Source organism: Peromyscus leucopus, chromosome 9 (genome assembly GCF_004664715.2).
Source record: "Peromyscus leucopus breed LL Stock chromosome 9, UCI_PerLeu_2.1, whole genome shotgun sequence".
In the NCBI taxonomy this organism is placed as follows: Eukaryota; Metazoa; Chordata; class Mammalia; order Rodentia; family Cricetidae; genus Peromyscus; species Peromyscus leucopus.
The window spans coordinates 72,672,467-72,696,973 of NC_051070.1; the positions used below are offsets into that span (position 1 = coordinate 72,672,467).

A 24,507-nucleotide genomic window follows, 5' to 3' on the forward strand; every position below is an offset into this window, starting at 1 on the left:
AACTTCGGTTCTGCGCTGTCCCTGTCTTGAATACTCCAGACCACACGTGGAAGACGGTGGGAAGTGGCCAGAAGCAGCGGGCTTGCCTTGGAGGTCCTCTCCCTGCTCAGGCACTCTACCCTTTCTTTTCCAAACCTCCTGGAACTGTTCTGGAAGATACCCTTCTTCCAGATGACCCCTCTCGTCATCGGCTGCCAGGCTATGGGGACAATGGACCCTGTCTCAGTTAGGGTGACTAACTGAGAAAGAAACACCATGGCAAAACACACTTCACTTCCACATCACAGTTCATCATCACAGGAAGTCAGGTCAGGAACTCACGCAGGGCAGGGACCTGGAGGCAGGAGCTGATGCAGGGACCATGGAGGGGTGCTGCTTACTGGCTTGTCCATCATGGCTTACTCAGCCTGCTTTCTTATAGAACCCAGGACCACCAGCTCAGGGATGGCCCCACCCACAGAGGGCTGGACACCCCCCCCCCCCATTGATCACTGATAAAGAAAATGCTCTTCGGCCAGATCTTACTTTCTCAATTGAGGCTTCCTCCTTTCAGATAACTTTAGCTGTGTCAAACTGACATAAAACTATCTGGTACAGACTCCAACAAATGAGAATTTCTCCAGGCTGTCCTCAGCTGCTGCGAAGGTGCTCGGCTTCGAGGAAGCTAAGGCAGCCTGGGGTGAGGCCCTCCTTACAGCTAAGTGATCGGCACCGTGGTGGCAGCCGGCACCATTGTCGACATCTCCGAGCTAGCCTGCATCCACTCTGCTCTCATCCTGCATGAGGTGATGGACACAGGAAGGTGAGCAACGCCCTCCTTCAAGCAGCTGGTGTCAGTGGTGACCCCTTCTGGCCCAGCTTGTTTTCCAAGGCCCTGGCCCAATGTCAACACTGGAAGCCTCGCCTGCAACATGGCGGGGGTGGGTGGGGGGTGGAGGGTGGGGGGGTGGGGGGACGCTGCCTGGCCCCTCCCACTGTCCCTGCCCCTGCTGAGGACAAAGTGGGAACAAAGAAAGAAGAATCCGGGGAGTCTGGTGACGATCTGGGCTTTGGTCTTTTTAACTGAACCTCTTTTGTTAACATGTTTAATAAAAAGCTGAACCTGTAAAAACCATCAACAAGAAAAATAAATTTCCCCAGGAGTCTCATGCTGGGGAGATAAAAGGCTGGGTGGAACCTTGTGCTAGCCAGAGGGAGAGCTGTCTCCTGGAAAGAGATTTCACACAGTTCTGACAACTTGTCAGACCACTTTGCAGTAGAGACTGGAGCCAAGACAAGGATGGGTCAGTGATGGGAGGGGCCCCACTTTGATCTGGACTGCTTATTCAAAAACACCTCTTGTCCTCCATGTAAGCCTAAAGTTCATACCAGCATCCTGAAGATGAACTCAGGGTCACGGGACTCTATATTCCTTTTCCCAAGTCGCCACGTTGAATGCACTGCCTTTCTCTGCCTTTGCTGTTACTTGTCTCTTTAATTGATCTATCGAGGATGATTTCCTGTGCCTGGCCTGGTAAGACTGCTACAGCCCAGACTTTGGTTGGCCCTACCGACTCCATCAATACTAGAACCCTTCCAGCTGCGGACAGGCAGCAGCCCTCTTATTCCCTCTTTCCTCCCGAGAAAGGCACTGTGGGGAGACCTAGAATTCTGGCTACCATCAACTTGGTTCAGTACTGTAGATGGGGAGGGCTTCTCTCTCCCATGATTCCCAGGATTGCTATGTGACCTTTTAAACCTCCAGGTTGGAATTGGTGCAAACGACATGCTCATAGGTTATGCGGCTTTGTGAAGGCATGTGGAGTGGTGTGTTTGCTATTGTTCCAGTGACTTGGTCTGCTGCCCCTTGGGAATCAGCACATGAGGTTCAAATGCTGTTTTCCCTTTCCTTGGCAGCCCTGGGCATTTCCCATCCAAGCTTATGATGGCCTTGTTTTTATCCTTCAGGTAAAATTGGCCAAGATTTACTCCGCCCATTTTCCTTGGAAGCCAACCCCTTTGTCTTCCATATAAAGTCCCACACCACAGGGACTGAGTGGCTGCAGAGGCTGGCTTCCAGTTTGCCCCGGAGTTTACTCAGAGTTTAGGTAAGTGGCCTAGAGATGGCATCAGAGACTATTTCCGCTTGAGAGTTGGAACTGAGAGAGGCAAGGCCAGTCACTCTTGACTGACACTAACTCCAGAAAAGCTGGGCCGGGCAAACAGCTGGAGGCAGAGGTGGAGGCAGGACATAGTTAGGTATAAAAAGCATCACCTAGAGAGGCAGGAAGTTCAGAGCACACAGGTTGGGGAAGGGAGCATGTGTCTTCAGAATACAACTCAATCCCTTTATAATGCCAGGGTCAGGCCCTGGACCAAGTTCCCCAGTACTGTGAGACAATGAAACTATCAGCCACAGTCCTAGGTGTCGGTAATGACTGAGGAATACGACTTAGCTCGTGGCATATTCAAAATGACCTTCTGATGAGCCATTTGAACACTGTGTATAAATGTGTTCTATTTTTCAAATGTATTTTATACGAAAGAAACTCCGGTATTCAGTATACTGCCAAGAATTTAGGTGACGCAGCCCACCACCTAGAGAAAAGAATGACTTCTCTTCAGTAAGCACGGAAGGAAAACAGTGTCAGCACTTCCAAGATATCTCCGCGGAGGGCAATCTTCCAGGCTCACCTGCAGAACTTAATTGTCCTGGGAGGCTGAGGTGGGGGGGTTGCTGGGGAGGCTGAGGTGGGTGCTGCAGTTCTTCTGAGGGTGTGTTCTCTCTCTCTTTTTTTTTTTTTTTCCTCTCCTTTCCCTGTCAGGCTCCTCCGAGCAACAAAGCTACCATGGGCCTGGAGAAGTCCCTCATCCTGTTTCCATTGCTCGTCCTGGTGGCTGGATGGGTCCAGCCTTCCTTGGGCAAGGAAACTTCCGCCATGAAGTTCGAGCGGCAGCATGTGGACTCGGATTCCTCCAGCAGCAGCCCCACCTACTGCAACCAAATGATGAAGAGGCGGGAAATGACGAAGGAATCCTGCAAGCCTGTAAACACCTTTGTGCATGAATCCCTACAGGACATCCACGCCGTCTGCTCCCAGGAAAACGTCAAGTGCAAGAACGGGCAGACGAACTGCTACAAGAGCCGCTCGGCCCTGCGCATCACCGACTGCCGCCTGACGGGCAGCTCCAAGTACCCCAACTGCGAGTACAAAACCAGCCAGCAGCAGAAGCACATCATTGTGGCCTGCGAGGGGAACCCCTCCGTGCCCGTCCACTTTGATGCTTCTGCATAGGGTCCCACCTAGGCCAAACCAGCGAGATGGCCCTGTCTCCCAGCCTCGCCCAGTCGATACCTGCCTCTCCTCTCTTTCCTTCTTTTCCCGGAAGTAACCCCTGTTAGGGCTTCCCTATGAGAAAAACATGCTCCCCTCTCCCGTGCTCCACTCCTGGGACAGATGAAGCAAGACAGCCCTCACCAGAACGTGGTGTCCCTTCAACCTGAGACTCCCTTGACTTCAGAACGGTGAACCAAATAAAATTCTGTTCATTAGAAGTTGTGCGGCCAGTGGTGTCCTTTCAGGGCTGGTCACAAACTCATTGGTCCAGACCTTCCGCACCCCGGGCAGCTTTCACCATCCTCCCGAGCATTTCCTGACTCTTCTGACTCACTAATGGCTCCTCTTTCTCCTACTTTTCTCGCATAAGTCTCGCATCTATTGCAGCACTCAGTGGCCCCATCTCCCCGAGTCCGTCGGCTCCCCACACCAATCCAGACCCGCCGAGATCTGTAGCTGAGAGGAGGCCTTGCTTTTGTTTCCACCTCACTGTGAGCTTCCTCTAGCCAGTTTCACTTCCCGCTTTCTCAGGGTGGAGGAAAGGCAGCTTCCCATCTCGCCCTCCAGGGGCTGCTTCCTCTTCTCCTGCCTCCTTGGACTGACTCAGACTTCGTGGAGCAAGTGGGATTGCATGGGGGCCTTCAGTTTCAACAACCGCAGTGGGGATCAAGTTCCAGGGATGCTTTTGGGGAAGAGTCCCGTGGATGATCCAGGATCCACGGCGGGATTCTGAGAGGAAGGAGTAGAGTGAAGGGTTAGTTCTGTAGAGCTGGCCACTGTCACATCTGGAATAAACCGTACAGTTGCTCTGCAGATCGGTCAATAGTTTTAGGTATATTGAGTTTTCTTTCTTTTTAGCCAATGATGGATGGTTTTGAACTCTTTTTTTTTTTTTTGCTTTTTCGAGACAGGGTTTCTCTGTATATTCCTGCCTGTCCTGGAACTCACTTTGTAGACCAGACTGGCCTTGAACTCAGAGATCCACCTGCCACTGCCTCCCGAGTGCCAGGATTAAAGACGTGTGCCATCATTGCCTGGTGGCTTTGAACTCCTGATCCTCCTTCCTCCACCTCTCAAGTACAGGGCAAAAGGTGTGTGTGTGCCACCTTGTCCCAGCTATTGTGGGAAGGAACCTCTTCTACGATTATCTTCCCATTTCCTTGTCTTCTTAAAAAAGAAAGAAAGTAGACCTAGATAATTCTTTAAAAAATAAAAAAAAGCAGGACTAGATAGAATGATGGGTTGTCAGTTAAAAGCAATTACTGCTTTATCAGAGGCTCCAAGTTTGGTTCTCAGTATTCACATGGCAGCTCACAACGCCATTTCCAGGGGTTCTGAGGTCCTCTTCTGGGCTCTGAGGGCATTTGCACAGATGTGGTGCACATAAACTCATATGGGCACATACACATAAATGAAAATAGAAGAAATAAAGAGATAGGCTTTATCTTTCAGAACAATTTTAGCATCTGTTGTATTTTAAAAATGATGGGAGGTGGCCTTGGTGGGTTGGAGCCAAGGGGCCCTACAGAGCGGGTGAGATAAAGACGTATAGTGCAGACTGCGCTCACAGAGAGGATTTTATTGGGGGAAGGAAGGGAGAGGGGGAGAGATAAAGGGGGCACAGCAGAGCGCCCTCGTGGAGGGGGGCGGACGGTTATGTAGGATGATGTTGTCATGACCCTGAGTGGGCCAAGGTACTTCCTGCTTACTGGCAAGGTTCCCAAGGGGCCGGCCAGGTAATACTTAAATGCTAACAGGCTCACATGCTAATCTAGCCATGATTGTCTTCATAACTAAGTAGAGGACTTGCTCCTCTGAGTGGATGGGAGCTAGTGTGGTGGCTATGTTTTAAAGTTCATGATACCCGTGAGTCATTTTCTAGGTTTTCCTTGCAAGTTGGGAAGGGTTTATACTGAAAGTGGGTTTCTTTCCTTTTGCACCTGCCCTGAGTCTACAGTGTTAGAAAGTTTGGCCTGGGCCCCTGACTAGACCAACTACAGCTCCCTATACTCATGTTTCCCTGTCCACACCACAGCTTCCTAACACATGGGGATAGGCTTGTGTGGTGGAGCATGGTGGCACACAGGCAGACATGGTGCTGGCTACATTTGATCAGAAATGGGCTGTGACACTGAACGAAGCTTAAGCAAAAGAGACCTCAAAGCCTGCACAAGTGACGCACTTTCTTCAACAAGATCACGCCTGCTTCAACCAAGCCACTATGAGCTTTATGGGGGCCAATTTACATTCAAACTGCCACAACACCCTTTGTTGTGGGCTAAACCGTACTCTCTCAAAGCTCATATGCTGAAACCTTAACCCACAGACCCTCAGAATACGACAGTGTTTGGAAACAGAGCCTTTAAAAAAAGTGATTAGGTTAAAAATAGGTGATGAAGATAGGATACAACCTGAAGGTCTGACACATAGACAGACACACCTGTCACATGCATGCACAGAGGAAGGAGAGGAGTTGTTCATCTGAAACATCTGACCTCAGAAGAAGCTAATCCCGCCAGCACTGTCATCCTGGACTTCCAGATCCTAGAATCGTCAGGGAATAACTTTATGTCATTCCAGCTGCCTTGTCTGTGTGTTACATTAGGAAAGCCCAGGTTCCCCTCTAAACGATCCTCCAGCTTTATTGTATCTATGCTGTCTGTTGCTTGGACCAGTGCTGTAGGCCATCCTCTTACACCCTAGTTCTCCAAATGACTCCCTTCCACGCTGCTATCACGTCTCTGGGGTGAGTATGTTAAAGCTTGGTGTTGGTAAGAATGGGAAGAAAGACTCCATTCTTTATTTCTTCATCCCAAGAATATTCATTACCTTTGCTTCTTATGGCATGAAGAACAGAATAGTAGGGCTGGAGAGATGGCTCAGATGGTTAAGAGCATTGGCTGCTCTACCAGGGGTCCTGAGTTCAATTCCCAGCAACCGCGTGGTGGCTCACAACCCTCTGTAATGAGATTTGGTGCCCTCTTCTGGCATGCAGGCCTATGTGCAGATAGAACACTCATATACATAAAATATGTGAATAAAAACTAAAAAAAGGATTGTAGAAATCTCTCAGGAAAACAGGAGAGGGGCATGCATATAGGTTACTGGGCTCAGTAAATAAAAAGGCTCAGAACTCCAGGGACTTTCTGAGTATCATTAACCCGAGTGTCCCATGTCTTCTGCAGTGAAGGACACAGGCTTGTCATTCAAGGGGTATTTAATGCTGCCTCTTTCTCTGCTGTCCTTGACATTCTACTATGTCTAGATGAGTGTTTTTCTCTCCAAGACTTCCGAAAAACTAAAGACAGCCTGTGATTCCCAGAGGTTGCACACGTGTTGCTGACCTTCCTTTACCTCAGAACGTTAGCTCAGAAGACTGTATCTGATAACTATCCCTTCCCCTCCCAACATCAGATGAATAAACTGAAGACAAGTCCTGAGAATCCTTAAATGTCCATGGCAAAAGAAAGTATGGGGGAAAAAAAACAACTCTGTTCCACCTAACAGACTTCTTTATTTTCTCTAGTTTTTTTTTTTTTTTTAAAGATTTATTTATTTATTATGTATACAGCATGTATGCCTGCACACCAGAAGAGGGCAGCAGATCTCATTACAGATGGTTGTGAGCCACCATGTGGTTGCTGGGAATTGAACTCAGGACCTCTGGAAGAGCAGTCAGTGCTCTTAACCTCTGAGCTATCTCTCCAGCCCCTAGCTTTTTTTTTAATTGAAAATGGATTTTTAATATATATTCTGATCATTGGTAGGGAAAAAAAACAAAACAAATGAAAACAGAAAGGAAACAAAACCACCTCATATTATCTAAGCTGTCAAAATAGAAAAAAAGCAAATAGCACAGTGGCAGCGTCAGGGTCTAGACTCATCCAAGGAGGCCCTGGTGCGTCTCTAGCTTGTGTTAGGTGGGTGAGCAGAGCCCCACTGGATGCCGGTGACGTACTCTACGGTCTGACCAGAAGAGGAGGGTCAGTGAAGCACCAGCGTTCTTCACTCTGCCTTCCGACGGCAGACTCAGTGCGGCCTCACGCTTGCTGCCACACCCTCCTTTGCCATGGACTGTGCCCTTCTTAAACCTTCCCTCTTATTAGGTACTTGGTCACTGCCGTGAGAAAAGTAACAGATACAGTAGGCACACCTACTCTCGATCACACGTAATCTCAGCGCACACGAGCGCTCTTGACAAGGCCAAGGTGTGCTCTTCCCAGAGCCAGGAAAAAAGAAAGAGAGTGTGAGCAAGTGAGTGAGGTACCTGTCATCCCAGCGCTTGCCAAGTGGAGCCAAGGATCAGGAATTCAAGGCCAACTTCATTTCCTTAGTGCGTTCTAGGCCACCCTGAGTACATGGGATTCTGTCTTAAGAGAGGGGGGCTGGAGGAATGAGATCAAATTTCACCCAGAACAAACAGAAGAAATTAATGAAAATCAGCATTGAAATCAAGGAAAGAAAACAAAACCACCTTTGTGTGGCTTCTATTTGATGTGATAAAACACTATGACCAAAAGCAACTCGGGAAGGAGAGGGTTAATTTTATCTTATAGCTTACAGTCAGTTATCCAGGGAAGTCAGGGCCTGCCTGAACTCAAGGAACTGATATAGAGCTCACGAAGGGTGTTGCTTACCCGCTTTCTCCTCATGACTTACTCATCCTGCCTTCTGATAGCATTCAGAATATCCGTCCAGTGATGGCCTTGCCTGTGGGCGCCATGGGCCCTGGCCCCCGACTGGGAGTGGCTGCGGCCTTGCTTGCTGACCTCGATCAGATGTCCTCCCTATTCAGATTCCCTGCCGGTATCCACCCTTCTGAATGCTTAAGGGAAGTTCCTTGTTTGTGTATCCTGCATTTTGGGCATTAACAACTTAGATGCAAGAATGTAGAACATTGGGTCTGGAATGTAGACCATTGGTAGCGAACTTCTGCCCTCCGGGGGTTCCTCCATTTGTGTTGTAAGCCTGTATTTAAGGTTTCTTCCCTCTTTCAATAAACGGCATTCGACATCCAATTGTACGAATGACCCGCTGTCTCTTGTCTCTATTTTTAATCCGCAGCCCTTCGCTCGGACATGGTGAACGGGTATCGGTAAAGCGGGCGTTACCGCTACAAATGGAGGTTCCTACCGAGGTCTGAGAAAGAAGGACCAGCTGACGGACACTCTTGGAAGGCCGGCCGGCATTTTTCAAGGTAAGAGTGGATTGAAATGGGTGCAATTAGCTCACAGTCAGTTAATTGGACTGTTGAAGCAGGAAGGCACCAAAGTTAAGTAAGGGCAAGACAGCTAAAGATTTTAAATGAAAAAGGAAATCTTCCCAATAGAGAAGAGGTAAGGAAAGGAAATTTCCCGTTAAAAATGGGAGAAAATTTTTAATCAAGAAAAAAGAATTTTCCCGGTAAAAAGGGGAAAAATTTTTGAAACTAGGCCTAAAGATTTGGGCCTTGTAGAGGAAGGATGAAGGAAAGAGAGAAGCCTCTTCCCAGTGGTAATGGAAAATGTAAAGACTTTTTCCAGTTGTAGAGTTTTCAGGATAGCTGAAACTCTGAGCTTTCTTCCCGCCAGTGCAGAGTGGCAGCATCTGAATTACAAAGAATCGGCAGGTAGGCCTCATTGCTGCTGGCTGAACAGCAAGAGAGCCCAGAGCTTAAAGTTTTGCTGTCTGTTTGCTTAATTTTGGTTCAAATGTTTTTTATTTTTCCCTCAGAGTGGGAATAATTCAATATTTAGGATCCCTTTGTGGGAAATGTTTTTCTGTTTTCCCTTATGGTGGGAATAACTCATTGTTAGGTAGTCCCTTCATGGGAGTAGGAAGTTTAAATGTGTTTGTGTGTGCGGGGCACCCCCAGCAGCTGTGGCGGACAAAGGCACAGGAGATAGCCCGAAGCAGGTACGCGCCGGTGGGAGGCAGAGCCGTGATGGAATGCAGCCCAGGCAGGTGCTGGCAATAGAGCCTGAGCACTGGGCAGAGCCAGCGAGCTGGGGCTGGAAAGGGACTAGCACTAAAATTTTAAACCGGGCCTAACTTCTGGTGAAAAATGGTTTCGGTCAGGACATTGAATGCTAAGTCAATACTGTTTGAATAAAGGATGTTCTGTTCTTTTGATTGTCTTAATAAATGTTTGGATGAATGTTTGGATTTTCATGGTAGATAAACTAAAGGAACATGATTCATAATTTTGAACTATATATTAGGTATGGTCTTGTCTGCTGATCATTACTGAAAATTTGGCTCTACAATTTAAGTTGCTTTCTAGAAATTCTTGGTTTAATTCTATAAAAAAATATAACACCTGAAATGAATTGGGTTATTAGCTTATTAAATAATGTTGCTAAGATAATCCATAAATAATAATCTCTTCCTGATAAGAGGTTACAAAATTAATTTTCCAGTAAATAAAATACAGGTAAATTGTTTGGTCCACATTGTTAATAATTGGCTATTTGTGCTAATGTGTTATTTGGGATCTATAAAAAAGAATCCTCTTTTTAAGATTTTATAAAATACTGAAGAGTATTACCTAAAGTTGACCTCTTCAAATCCTATAGAGATTGTATTTAATACTTTTATTATTGGCACATGTAAAAAGGACCATGGAAACAAGCTGGTGATAGAATTGCTCAATTATTATTGCTTTCATATTTTAAATTCAAAATGGTGCCGATATATAAAACTGGAGGCTTTGGAAGTACAGGAAAAAAAAAAGGTGTTTTGACAAACAGTTATCAATGATAAACAGCCTAAATTAAAAATAAAATTATATGGGATTGAGATTGGAAGATTATTGGATTCTGGTACTGGATATATCTATAATTTCACAAGAATCCTGAGATCCCAATTGGCCCCTTAAAAATTCTACCTCTAACCTACAAGGTATCAGCACAGCTCAGACGCCATTACAGAGCAGGATACTTTAAATTGGAAGGATGAGGAAGGTCATACAGAAACTTTTCAACCATTTGTGCTACCTGACATTCCAGTGAACTTGTGGGGACGGGATTTTCAAAATTCTGCCAAGATTTTTCTATTGTTAATAAGACTGGTATTCCTTATAATCCTCAAGGGCAGGCTATAGTAGAACGCTGCCATCGTACCTTAAAAACTTATATTGCTAAAGTAAAAAGGGGGGAGCTAGGGGCTCATCTCTCCTCTCCACATTCTATTCTTTCCCTTGTTTTATATATTTTAAATTTTTTATCGGTGGATTCTGCTGGAGTATCTGCTGCAGATAAGCACTGGAGGGCTCCTGTTGCAAATCATCCTCTGGTGCGATGGAAAGATCTTTCTACTGGCACTTGGAGGGGACCCGATCCAGTGTTGGTGTGGGCCCGGGGATCTGTTTGTGTCTTTCCACAGGACAATGAAGTTCCTCTTTGGGTTCCTGAACGCTGTGTGCGCCCTGTGGCTGCTGCTGAATCCCAACATGGCTGAGACCTATTGGGCCTTCGTAAAAAACTCTCCCCTTCTGATGTCAATGGGGATTGAGAGCCCAATATGGCCAGCCTTGGCAAACATTATTGTAAGCCTAGGAACTGTAGCCATGCGGTTGGATTCTTCAGAAGGTAATGTATGGTAACTTTTTTCAAAAAACATTGAGAATGTATCACACCTTGGAGATTAAGGATAACTCTGAAGGTCAATAAACTTCATTTGCTAACAGTAGCATGCCAGCTAAGCCTTTTTTCGAATTTTGCAACCCCCCTCAAGCTGGTGTAGTACCTACTTTTCAGGAATGGCTCTGTGCAACATTTATTTGCCTCCTGAAATTCATCTAGCCTTTTTGAAGATACCTCAAAATTTGTGAGCCTGAATGTAGCCATTACTGAGGCCATTAGTTCTGCTCCTTGTTTGCTGTTTTTGTTTTCTGTTTTCTTTATGTTTCTCAGTTGTTCTCTTGCAGACCTGCCAGCCTAAGTAGTGCTGGCATCAAGAAAAATGGGCCTTGGTGGTTCGTGTTCCTGGAGCCGTGTCCATGCCAGTGGACCGTGGCAGCTAGACACAGATGATGCTCACATGCTCCAAAAGAGACTCTGACATCGCTGTTGCCGTTGTTGCTGTTATAGCAGTGGTGGCCACTGCTGCTATTGCTTCTGGGATTGCTATTTCATAATTGGTTACTACAACTAGCACAATGGAGACCCTGGTAGCAAAAGTAGCTACCACAGTTAGTTAATCTTTCTTCTTATTGGGCATGACAAATTTAGTTCCACTTTTATACATTATAATTGGCTTTGTAAGTTGTAAAAAATTATTAAAACTCAAGTTCCATTTGCTTATGGGATACCACCTTACAAGGACTCCAATTTGCAGTAAGGCTCGTTTAAGAAGGGAATGGTTCAATTGCCTTTAGCCTCCTGGCTATGGGTAGGTTCGGACTTCTGTTGGTCTTTTCTGTGTCGCACAGATTGCAAGCCCAGTGCCACTTTGAGATCTTTGGCAGCAGTCACTCTACAGCTCACATGGTTGAGTCTGTATGATAATGAGTATTTAGAGATGGGTAATGCTTGGGGGGCTGCCATCAACCTAAGACAGAGCACTTGTGTGGCCTGGGCAGGTGTCTCTATGACGGGTAAGGTGGTCTGCTGGTCCCACGCAACCTAAGACAGAAGCTCATTTAATAAAAAGGTGGGACCTGTGGGCGCCATGGGCCCTGGCCCCTGACTGGGAGTGGCTGCGGCCTTGCTTGCTGACCTTGATCAGATGTCCTCCCTATTCAGATTCCCTGCCGGTATCCACCCTTCTGAATGCTTAAGGGAAGTTCCTGTTTGTGTATCCTGCATTTTGGGCATTAACAACTTAGATGCAGGAATGTAGAACATTGGGTCTGGAATGTAGACCATTGGTAGCGAACTTCCGCCCTCTGGGGGTTCCTCCATTTGTGTTGTAAGCCTGTATTTAAGGTTTCTTCCCTCTTTCAATAAATGGCATTCGACATCCAATTGTACGAATGACCCACTGTCTCTTGTCTCTATTTTTTTAATTCGCAGCCCTTCGCTCGGACATGGTGAACGGGTATCGGTAATGCGGGCGTTACCGCTACACTTGCCCACAGTGAGCTGGGCCTTTCCACATCAATTGTCAATCAAGAAAATGCTTCAAGTCAGGTACAGTGCCATACACTTTTGATCTCAGCACTCAGGAGGCAGAGGCAGACAGATCTCTGTGAGTTTGAGGCCGACCTGGTCTACATAGGGAATTTTCCAGGGCAGACAGGACTACACAGAGACCCTGTCTCAAAAAATAAAGTGAAATAAAATAGATTAAAATAAAATAAAGAAGCTCCACAGGCTTCCCACAGACCAGTCTGGTGGGAGCATTTTCTCAACTGAGGTAGCTCTTCCCAAGTAACTCTGTTGTGGTGGTTTGAATAAGAAAGGCTCATCATCTATTTGAATGCTTAGTCATCAGGGAGTGGCACTATTTGAAAAGGATTAGGAAGTATGGTCTTATTGGAGGAAGTGTGTCACTGGGTTTGAGCTTTGAGGTTTCAAAAGGTCATGATGAGCCCAAAGTCTTTTCTTACTGCCTGCAGATTTGGAATTCTCAGCTCCTTCTCCAGCACCATGTCTGCCTGTGTGCCACCATGCTCCCTGCGGTGATGATAATGGACTGAACCTCTGAAGCTGTATGCCAACCCCCATTAAATGCTTTCTCTTATGAGAATTGCCCAGGACCTGGAGAGATGGCTGAGAGGTTAAGAGCACTGGCTGTTCTTTCAGAGGTCCTGAGTTCAATTCCCAGCAACCACATGGTGGCTTACAACCATCTTTAATGATGATCTGGTTTCTTCTTCTGGTATGCAGACATACATGTAGGAAAAAATGCTGTATATAGAATAAATCTTTTTTAAAAAATTGTCACTTATTCTACATAAAATAATTATTAAAAAAAAGAATTGCTATGGTCATGGTGTCTCGTCACAGCAATAGAACACTGACTAAGACTACTGTATAAACACAGCCTTGAGGTCAGAGGTTTGAGCCTAGAACCTCCACCCTTACCTGCTGTGGGATGGTCTGTATGTCAAATTGCTCTGATTGGTCAATAAATAAAACACTGATTGGCCAGTGGCCAGGCAGGAAGTAGGTGGGACAAGGAGAGAGGAGAATTCTGGGAAGCAGAGGGCAGAGGCAGAGAGACACTGACAGCCACCGCCATGGCTAGCAGCACTGAAGACACCGGTAAGCCACCAGCCACATGGCAAGGTATAGATTTATGGAAATGGATTAATTTAAGCTATAAGAACAGTTAGCAAGAAACCTGCCACGGCCATACAGTTTGTATGCAATATAAGTCTCTGTGTTTACTTGGTTGGGTCTGAGCGGCTGTGGGACTGGCAGGTGACAAAGATTTGTCCTGACTGTGGGCAAGGCAGGAAAACTCTAGCTACACTTACCTGCTTGGCTGTGTGTACCTTTAGGTCTATGTGCCTACTTAACTTCCACATGGCTTGTGTGCAGCCAGTGTGTGCCTGATGCCTACTAGTGGCTGCCTCCCTGGCGGGTTTACAGCTTTAGGCTGGAGTGAGAACTGACTCTGAGTCCTCAATAGCTCTCCAGGCTCCTGGCTTCCAGTGACCTTCCCCCTTTCTTGGTGTGGGAGCATGAACCTCACAGAGCAGAAGGAAGGGAGACTAATTGCAAGAAGGGACCCCGACCGAGTAAGTGTGGGAGAATAAGAGAAGACAATGGGGAGTGAAATTGACTGTAATTGTCAAAGGTTTTTTTTTTCTAATTTAATAAATGAGTTGATAACCATCCTTGACTACATAGTGGTGTTGAATCCAGCCTGACCAAACCAGATGCTGTCAGACAGACAAACAAACAAACAAACAAACAACCCAAACCACCACCCAATCAAAACAAACAAAGCAGCAAAATTTATACTCATTATACTGAAAAAGGAAATGATTTTATTTCTATGAGCATAGTACAATAAAGCTTGATCCAAAAACATAGCAGGATACATTGTTCAGCTGCTTGGACTTTTTCCTTCTTCTTTTTTGGGGGGTGGGGACCAGTGATGGAACCCAGGGGCCTATGTGCAGTAAGCAAGTGTTCAGTTACTGAGCTACATCGGAACCCATGTACCCTATTTCTTTTTGCCTTGACTCTCTTCTGATAGCTTAGGTTTTCTAATTCTTTCAGTGCCTTCCTTTCTCGGTAGGAGCAAAAGACAAAGTGGGAATAAACAGTAAGAGAACCTGTGTCATCCAGAAGGCATGTGCCCTAAGCCCTGGACAATCTCATCTAAGTGCACAGGAACCAGCTGGTAAGGGGGGTCATCCTTCTTGGGACGCTCACAGGCCACAACGAAGTATTTGTACTGCACAGCACCTCTGTAGCGACAGTATGGATAGGTTTCTCCAGTGTGTGCGCAGTCAATCATGCTGACAGGCTTTGCACTCATGTGGCAGTTCTTTCGACCATTCTTGCAGGTGATGTTGGGCAAACCACAGGTAGCAGCCACATTCTCGAAGGATTCATGAAGAAAGGTGTTTTTCTGTTTACAGTGCCGGGTGTAATTGTTGACACCACGCATTGCTGTGTTGCATTGCTGAGGACTTATCTGTATGTGCTGAATTTCAAACCAGCGAGCCTTGGTGAGACCCTTAGGCTGAGTCCCAAGTGGACACACTGGCTCCCACAGCCCCAGCAGCAACAGGAGAGGAAAGGATCGCCGAAGGTCTACGGCCATCTTTTTTTTCTGTGCAGGAAGAAGGAAGATCGTGCTAATAGAAGAAGTTTTAAGAACAAACAAATCATGACTAGTTTGTTGGGTTTTTTTCTTCCTTTTAAGATTTCAAAGCTCTTAAAAAGAAAGAAAGCCAGTCTCATAATTCTATGAAAACTCTGAAATCCAGTGAGGAAGACAGGAGATGAGCACACAGCCCTCTGGCTGGCACAGCTCGTCCTTCTCTTTGATTTGTGTTCATATGCACAGCGCTTCCCCCTGTAATCCGGGCTACCGTGTTTGCCTTCCTTCCCCAACCAGCATTTCCCAGCCAGCTCCCCTGCCTGCCAGGGCCCTGAAGTGCCTCTCTTACCAGGTGTTTTTGCTGTGTTCCTACTGTGAACACCGGCAGTGGGGTCAGTCCCAGGTTCTGAATGTTTTGTTGGCTTTTCTCCTCCAAGCCAGTCACAGCTGTCTAGGTGGGGCAGGGCCAGAAGGATCCTTAAGCCCGTGAAAGAGAAACCTTAGATTTTGCAGAAGTACAGTGGAGCGAGACCCCACCTCCCAGCAAGCTCGTTGAACGTTTCGATGTCAGTGAAGAGGAAGAATTAACTCAACTTAAGAAACAAGTAGACTCAAAACTCAGTTTTAAGGACCTGTTCTCTTGCTAAGGGGTTATAACGAACTTCCTTTTTGACTGGAGTTTCAGGTTGTTTTGAAGCACTTTGATTTCAATTTCTTAACAAAAAAAAAATATATACTTTGTATATGTGTATAATAGTTACCACATACTTGGCAATGTGAGTTCCTGCAAGTACACATGAATACATCATTTGTTTGTATATGTGTCTATGGGGCCAGATACGAGGCTACGCATATTTAGGAGTTTACAGTCTAATGAAAGATAGTCAGGTAAATACGTATGTTATGAATTAATAACTACAAATAGCATTCTTGGTGTAGTTCACACTAAAGGGGACAAGGGTTATTTAAAGACACCCACCCAAGTTGAGCTGCATTTTGAGGAATAATTAATTAGATGAATAGAGGGGTAAGGACCTTTAAAGGGAGAAGTGTGTGTGAAAAGACCAAAAAGCATGAAGAAGAAGAGAAAATGTAGGGTATTTGCATCTGAGTCTCTTGGCTGCTCACCACTGGTGTGTGCTACAGGATCGCTGCACCACATCACCTCATGGAAGGCTGCACTGGGACTCCCCGCCTCTGGCCTTATTTCTTCTAATCAATTCTGTATATTTGTTATGCATTATTCCCAGATAAATACAGTTACAACAGTACACTTTTATTCAAAGAGGTGTTTTTGTTTGTTCTTTTTCAGATAGTGTCTTGATGCTTGCCTGGTATCAGTATCTCCTTGCATCCCCCTCCTAAGTGCTGGGATGCAGGTGTACACCGTCGTGTTCTCTTTGACTAATAACCACCGAGGGAGATGTTTATACATGATTTAACCACTGTGGTTTGAGTGTTTCCCCATAGACTTGAGTGCTTAAAATACTTCGGCCCCAGCTGGTGGGACTGTTTGGGGAAGTTGTGGAACCTTTAGGAGGTGGAGATTTGCTAGAGAAAGTGGATCACTGCAAGGGGGTCTTGAGGTCACTACCTACTGTAATTCCATCATCAGGGAGAACCTGATGTCTTTGGCTTCTTTGGGCACTTGCAGCCACAATCATGTATCTCTCCAACACCATATGCACCTTAAAAAAACTTTAAAAGTAGCTTTCAAGATTAGTTTCTTCTTGACAATGCCATAAACACACACACACACACACACACACACACACCATTCTGATCACACTCCCGCCTCCACCCTCTCTTTTTTAAACTTACAATTTATTCATTTATTTAATGTGTGTTTTTGCATACATGTGCGCTCACACACACATGGACTTGTGCCATGGTGTGTGTGGAGATCAGAGGGCACTTTGCAGGAGTTGGCTTTCCCCTTCTACTGTGTGGCTCCCTGGGATTAACTCAGATAATCCAGCTTGATGGAGGCTCCTAATCTGTGGAGCCATCTCCCTCGCCCCCCCCCCTTCATTCTCTCTTGTTCTCCTCACACCTCCACCATTTCCGCCTTCCGACCACCAGGCACTTTCATGTTTTTAGTTTAATTTTGTTTTTGTTTGCACTTTGTATCCCACTGGGTTTCAGCAGGGCTGCTCATATGGGCATGGATATAAAGCTATCTACTGGAGCACAAGTAAGTCACACCGGCTGCTGCGTCACTGAAGACAATGACTGCTCCAGCAAGCTATCGCCTACAATTAGCTCCCCTTGGAGGGGGTCTCATGAGCCTCTCCCCTATCTGTGACTGAATGTTTATGGACTCAGTCTTGTGCAGTCCCTAGCAAGCAACCATGGATGTTGTGAGTTCAGGCATGCCATGGCCTTGTTGTGTCTGAAGACAGCATTACATGGCCACCCCCATCATCATCATCATCATCATCATCATCATCCAGCTGTTACATTCTTTTCTCCCCACTCTTTCTTGATGGTTTCTGAGCCTTGGAGAGGATGATATAGGTGGCCCATTCAGGACTGAGCACTTGATATTCACCTGTTCTTAACACCTTGACCAACCACGAGTCTCCATTAATTGCCATTAGATGTGATTTTTGTCTTTCTCTCTACAGCTTACAACATACTTTCTTTGTTCTGTATATTCAGGGTTTCAACCATGATATGGGGATTTTATTTTCTGGTTCTATTTGGTGTTCTAGGTGTTTCTTCTCTTTGGATGGGCATGTCTTTCCCTAGCTTTGGGAAATTTTCTTCAATGCATTCATGGAAAGTATTTTCTATACCTTTTGTGCGGACAATCTTTTACTTCTAGTCCCACAGTTCATGTTGTCCCAGAGATTCTGTGTGCGCAGTTCGTAGTACATTTCAGACACACCGTGGACAACACAAATTGGACTTGGTTTTTCTTGGGGGAGCGCACAAGTGTGGGAGGGTGAACCTGGGAGGAATGGGAAGCAAGTGTGATCAAGGTGAATTGTATGAAATTCTCAAATAATTAATAAAAACATTATGTCGGGGAAGAAAAGAATTCATTCAGGAGTTTGTGTCTTCTTTGAGCATATTTAAGTTGTTTTTTATTAATTTTTTTGTTTGGATTTTCATTTAAATGGTTCTTCCTAGAGGTTACTGGATGTTAGAAGTTTTTGGAGGAGGCATACTGTCATGGTTTTTCACGTTACTGGTGTTTCCCACTGAGCTCATCCTGTCAGGATTAGATTGTTGATTCCGTTTTTGCTGTTTTAACTCAGGTAACCTTCCTTCTTTCAGAAGTGTTGAGGTGACCTTTTCCTTTTAAGCTGGCCTTTAAGGCTTTTCCCCCAGAACTCTCCAAGGCTTGAGAACTGTTTCCAATAAAAAAATCGCAATGCTGCAGTAAATCCACCTTGAAAGCAGGGTAAGTGTTTGTACCTCACAGTCGCTCCTTCAGTACCAAGTGTTCTCGGTGTGGAAGGAACATTAAATATTAGTCTTTCTGTCAGACCCCATGAAGCTTTTGTTCAAGACAAGGAATTTAAATTTTTTTGCTACCCAATACCTGGTAAAACTTTTGTTTATCCACAGGCCCTGCTGCATTCTTAGATCTCCAGACGCCTGCCCAGGTTAGCTTTCCTTCATTTCCTCTGTACCAGTTCTTCTCAAACTAAGCAACCATGACTGGCTGAGGTTGGAGCTCAGCCAGCAGGGGAAGGACACAGCACTCTTGCATTAAGATAAAGGCTGTTGAGTTTCTTACTCTGTGGGTTTGTTCTTGATTAGCTGTGAGCAGCTTGCCCTTACAAATCAAGCTTTGCCCAACCGAGAGGCTTTCATTAGATTGGTGGTGCTTTCTTTTGGACCGCGTACTGACTTCTAACCGGTGGAAAAGGGAAACCAACAGTACTGTGTGTGCCCGTCTCTGGGTTACTGTGGATCTGGCTGGGGAAATAAAGAAAAAGCAGCGAGAAGTCACGGTGGGATCAATGATGAGTATTAGGGTTGTTAGTTTAGATAGGAAGCAGGAAAGGGAGAAGTTCCAGAGGAGGGGAAATGGTACAGGCAAATAAATAAATAAAATAAAGAGTGGGGAAGTCTTAATTGAAGATAGACTAAAAAGAAAGCGATAAAGATATGTCTTCAGACACTGTAGACCAGTCTTGTCTCTCAGGAAGCTGAGTCATCTAGGCCCTATAGACCAGGAAAGGTGGAAGGGGAGGGAAGAGTTTGGGGTAACAGGAAGAAAAATGAGACCAAAAAAAAAGAAAGGAACCAGAAAAGACACAAGCTGTATGACAGACGAGGGGCAGGACAGATCCCTGTCAGACAGATGAGGAAAGGGGCCACTGATGGACAGACTAGGGGTGGGACAGATCCCTGTCAGACAGATGAGGAAAGGGGTCACTGATGGACAGATGAGGGGCAGGACAGATCCCTGTCAGATGAGGAAAGGGGCCACTGATGGACAGCAAAGATGGCAAGTTTCCAACATCTTCCTCACTTCCCCGACCGGAGGCAAAGTCCCCAGAGCCTTTTTCTCCCACAAGCTGGGCCTCCTTGCCACTCTAGGTGGGTCAGATACGTTCAAGGTGGGTCCTGAACATGTTTACCTGAAGCTGTGGGCTGAAAAACTCTCCTTTCTTTGTTTAAACTGATCCATCAAAAAATTAGGGCAAAGTGTGTTAGTCATGATTCTCTAGAGGAACAGAACCAGTGGGACACACACACCACACACACACACACACACACACACACACACACACACACACACACCAGTTTTTAAAAAAAGTAATAACAGCTAAATCACACCTGAGATCGGAGAAAGTAGTTACTCAGCCCTTAAGCATTCAGAATAGTCCATGGCGGCTGTCTCTCACTGAGGATGGGAAAGGGGTAACAACCAATAATCGCTCAGTCCACAAGACCTCAGCAGTCCCAGTCTTGTGCTGGGCCTTCAGAAGATTCCTGGAGAGCAGCTAGCCCAGTAGGAAAACTTGGAAAATCTGGTTCTTATAGCAGTGAAGGAACGGGAGAGGAAAGGCCGAGTAGGAGGGAGAGCCGATTTGGGCCACTTCCCTTTTATCTGAGCTGCTACCAAAAGGCACCATTCACAACTGGGGTAAGTCTCCCACATCCATCAAGGCACTCAGGACACTTCCTCCAGAGAGACTCCTTGTTCAGTTGATTCTAATTTGTGGCAAGTAGACATTAAAACTAACCATTATAGAAGATGATCTATCTAAGGTCACCCAAACCACTTAAAACCCCCAGACCTCCATAGGAAAAATGGAGCTGCCCCCCACCCCCTGCTCTTCAGGGAGTTTTTCTTTTGGCGCCCCACCCCCCACTTTTTAACAAGTTTATGTTGTCTATGACTGCCTGCTGTGTCAGAGATTTTAATGTCTGCATAACACAAGCTAGAGTTATCTGAAAGGACGGAACCTCAATTGAAGAAAAAAGCCTCCATAAGATCTGGATGTAGGGCATGTTCTTAATTAGTGATTGAGGGGGGAGGGCTCAGCCTGTTGTAGGCGGTGCTATCCCTGGGCTAGTGGTCCTGAGTTCCTATAAGAAAGCAGGCTGAGCAAACCACGGGGAGCAAGCCAGTAAGCAGCACTCTTCTCTGGCCTCTGCATCAGCTCCTGCCTCCAGGTTCCTGCCCTGTTTGAGTTCCTGTCCTGACTTCCTTCAATGATGAACTACAAGGGGGAAATGTAAGTCAAATAAGCCCTTTCTGCCTCAACATGCTTTTGGTCTTGGTGTTTCATTGCAGCAAGAGAAACCCGAACTAGGACAGAGTTACTAGTATAGTAGGTACAATGCAACCAGATGGGCCCCTTCTCCTCCCTTCCCTCACACCCACTTGATTCCTGTCAATGCTAGACTGCCTCCCCCTCCTCTGCATCTATCAGGAAATCATAGACAGCCTGGCTACAGGAAATCTTCCCCTTTCTCTGACACCCTAAGAAAGGACACCCCACTCTGTCCCAGAGCTTGAACTCTCCTCAGAGCCCCTCCATGCTGCCCTCTGTCTGTGTGTCCACCCATGGTGTTAATAACTCTTCTAATGAATCTCTCAGCAAATGTGCCCCCAAGTCCCCCTGAACTCCAAACCACAAACTTTGAGGTCCTAGGGATCTGAATGCAAGCCTTCCTGCTTGTGTATCAAGTATTTCACCAAGTAACCCATCTCTCCAGGTCCCAAGACAAATGTTCTAGTGAGTGAGTCAGTAAATGCTGTCTGTTCATCTGTGGTTGATGCAAGAAAGGTTTTAAGGGTTTTGTTTGTTTTTTTTTATTTTTTAATGTTTTTATGGGACTAGAGAGATGCCTTACTGGTTAAGAGTACTTGGAGAAGACCTGAGTTTGGTTCCCTACACCTATATTGAATGGCTCACAACCGCCAGTAACTTTAACTTCTGGGGATCAAACACCTTTTGGCCTCCACAGGCACCCTCCCACACATACATACACACCCCATAATAAAAATTTTTTAAATTGTTAAAATGTATTATTATTATTATTATTGTTGTTAGTCTATATGTGACGTGCACGTGTGGTGTGGTGTGTGCATGGCATGACATGATGCATATGGAAGCCAGAGGACAATTTTGGGCCATTAGCTCTCTCTTTCCACCTTTGGGGTAGTTTCCAGGGATCAGCCAGGTCACTAGGCCTGTGAGCACTATCCCTTACCTGTTGGATTAGTTACTTTTCTGTGACTGTGAGAAAAGACCATGACCAGAAGCAACTGATGCAAGAAGGAGTTTATGATGACTATGGTTTCCAGGGAGAGAGTCCATGAAGGTGGGGAAGCATGGCTGCAGGTAGGTGGAGCAGGAAGCTGAGAGATCACAACTTCAACCACATTCAGAAAGCAGAGATCAAACTGGAATTTGATGAGATTATAAACTCTCCAAGACTGCTCCACTAGTGTGGTTCCTCCTGCAAGCTCCACAGTCTAAAGGTTCCACAGCCCGCCAAAGAGTACGCCAACTGGGGACTAAATGTTCAAGTACGGGAACTTACGGGAAATTCTCATTCAAACCTTGTTATCTGCTGCTTAACCACATGGAATTCTGTCTTGGTCAGGGTTACTATTGCTTGATGAAACACCATGACCAAAAGCAATTCAGGAGGAAAGGCTTTATTTGGCTTACACTTCCATCACTGTTCATTATTGAAAGAAGTTAGGACAGGAACTCAAACAGGGCAGGAACCTGGAGGCAGGAGCCGATGCAGATGTCATGGAGGAGTGCTGCTTACTGGCTCAGTCTGCTTGTTTTGTTAAAGAACCCAAGACCACCTTCCCAGGGGTGGCCTCACCCACAGTGCACTCAGCCCTCCCACATCAGTACAATCACTAATTAAGAAAATGACCTAAAGACTTGCCTGCAGCCTGATCTTAAGTAGCCATTTACTCAGTGGAGGCTCCCTCCTCTCTGATGACTCTAGCTTGTGTCAAGTTGACACAAAACTAGCCAATCCAACACCCCAGGAAAGATTATTTTTGATCAGGCAGTGTTTATGGCTTGCACACCAACGACAGCCGAATATCTGTCTTGTTTTTAAAAAAAGATTCATTTTTATCATTTTTGACTGTGTGTAGGTGTGTGTCTTCATGCAGTGATGTGCACAGAGTGCAGGTGCCCTTGGAGACTGAAGGTGTTGGATGCCCCAGAGTTGGAGTCATAGATGGTTGCAACACCCCTGATGTGGGTGCTGGGATCTGAGCTCGGGTGCTCCGGAAGAGCAGCAAGTGTTGTTATCTACTGAGCCATTTCTCCAGGACCCCTAATATTTATTTAGTGTTAGAAATCTTCTGCAGTCGGGGAGAGCAAATGATCGGAACACCTTTTATGTATGTTTTATCAAAGCTAAAATTAAAATCCCAAGCCAAAGGATAAGGAAGGAAAACAAAACAAAGCAACAACAACAACAACAAAACAACTACTAACTTCCTGGACCACCGCTTATGAGCCAGAGACCTACCATGTTACTTGACTAAACATGTTAGTTACCTGTTCCCCTCTGCCCTGATTTCCCATTTGGGTAGAGCTAAAGATGCCACCACAGTCACTGTCCAAGTCGAGACTTGACTCTACACATAGGTATATCCACATGTATGGAGGTGCCTATATAAAATGCACCTTGAGTCAAAGAATAAAATATTCACGTCTAGTCATACTTCATATGACATTCAACTGCACTGCTCACACCAATACACAACACAACTCTACACACATAATGTGTATATGTGCAACACACAGTGCAATAACAATTTATTTGTAGAAGGGAGGATCATGGGGTTTAGATAGTCATAAAGATGGTGACTTGGGGAGGGGGGACACCCTGACTGAGTCAAGAGAAGATGCTGTGTGGTTTAGGTGTCCAATGTCCTCCCACAGGCTCTGTTGTTGAAGGCTTACTTGCTGGCTGGGCCACAAAGGCTGTAATTAGCTTTGGCAGTGGGTTAATCCAATGATGAATTCATAGCTGCATGGTTCAAGGACCCAGTTGAGGGGGCAGGCCACTGGAACCACAGTTGTCACATCTTGTCCCCATGCCCTTCCCCTTCCTTCTTTCTACTTCCCAGTCTTTATGAAGTGAGCAGCTCTGCTCGGCCACATTTCTCTCATCATGATGTTCTACCTCACTCTCCTCCACGAACAACAGAGCCAACAGACCACAGACTGAAAGCCCCGAGACGAGGAGGCGAATCACTCCTCCCTTGAGTGGGTTCTCTCAGATATGTTTTCCCAGCAGCAGAAGCCGTGTGAGCCGAGTCATGAAAAAGGTGAGTAGAAGTTAAGTAGACAAGGGAAGAATGTTATTTTAGGCAGAGATCAACATCAGCATGATCATAATACCGAGCATCAACATGGTTGGGAAACACTGGCATTCAATTGTGAAGTGGAGTAATGGTAGCCATCGTAAGCAGGGGGTTGACGTTTGAGAATTACTAACGGCTTGCCCAGAGCTGGCCAGCTGGCGAGACTTTCTAGTCAAAGATGGGCTCCAGCATCTTCATGTCCTCTATTCTGTCGACATGCCCATCTGCATCACAGTGAAAGAGAACATAGTTGTAGCTCCTTGTCTCTACGTATCTGCTTATGTAATTATCCCAATGGCACTGCAGGACCTTAATCGGCATCTGAGCCCAAACATAGGAGTTTTTGTAACGATCTTTGAAGTTGTTACTAATGCATACATGCTCAACTCTGTACCATGACATATGAACAAGTAAGTGTGAGATCTTGGGTTTCAGACCTTTATCTGTCATGAGCTCATCACATCTGTATGCACTGAATGCTCTGTTTGGATTCAGGTGATGGTATTCCATGAACGCCCTCCTGGAAGTGCTCTGTGCAAGCAGGCTGCACTGCAGGCCCAGCAGGAGCAGAAGCGTACCCCAGGACTTCAGAGAGGACGCCATAGCAGGCACCAGGGCCACCTAAGTGGGCACAGGAAAGAGAAGGGACAGTATTGAAACACTAAC

The 24,507-nt window shown here is 45.9% G+C and overlaps 3 protein-coding genes across 4 annotated transcripts; 1 reads left to right on the forward strand and 2 right to left on the reverse strand.

Moving 5' to 3' along the window:
* Positions 1-1,925: 1,925 nt before the first annotated feature.
* Rnase1 (ribonuclease A family member 1, pancreatic) lies at positions 1,926-3,535 on the forward strand. The gene is made up of 2 exons (XM_028856124.2): positions 1,926-2,087; positions 2,805-3,535. The coding sequence occupies exon 2, from the start codon at positions 2,829-2,831 to the stop codon at positions 3,273-3,275; it is 447 nt and encodes a 148-aa protein (XP_028711957.1). The 5' UTR covers positions 1,926-2,087; positions 2,805-2,828; the 3' UTR covers positions 3,276-3,535.
* Positions 3,536-14,209: 10,674 nt separating this feature from the next.
* Positions 14,210-15,570, reverse strand: Rnase6 (ribonuclease A family member k6). 2 transcript variants are annotated; one of them, XM_037208565.1, is made up of 2 exons: positions 15,370-15,570; positions 14,210-15,054 (listed from the first exon to the last, which is right to left on the reverse strand). In XM_037208565.1, the coding sequence occupies exon 2, from the start codon at positions 15,018-15,020 to the stop codon at positions 14,532-14,534; it is 489 nt and encodes a 162-aa protein (XP_037064460.1). In that variant the 5' UTR covers positions 15,021-15,054; positions 15,370-15,570; the 3' UTR covers positions 14,210-14,531. The 2 variants fall into 2 exon arrangements, with proteins under 2 accessions (XP_037064460.1, XP_028711934.1); XM_028856101.2 differs by having other exon boundaries at positions 14,210-15,029; positions 15,370-15,566.
* A 7,688-nt stretch (positions 15,571-23,258) lies between these two features.
* On the reverse strand, positions 23,259-24,507 carry Eddm3b (epididymal protein 3B). The gene has a single exon (XM_028856084.2). It carries the CDS (start codon positions 24,442-24,444, stop codon positions 24,010-24,012), a length of 435 nt encoding a protein of 144 aa, XP_028711917.1. The 5' UTR covers positions 24,445-24,507; the 3' UTR covers positions 23,259-24,009.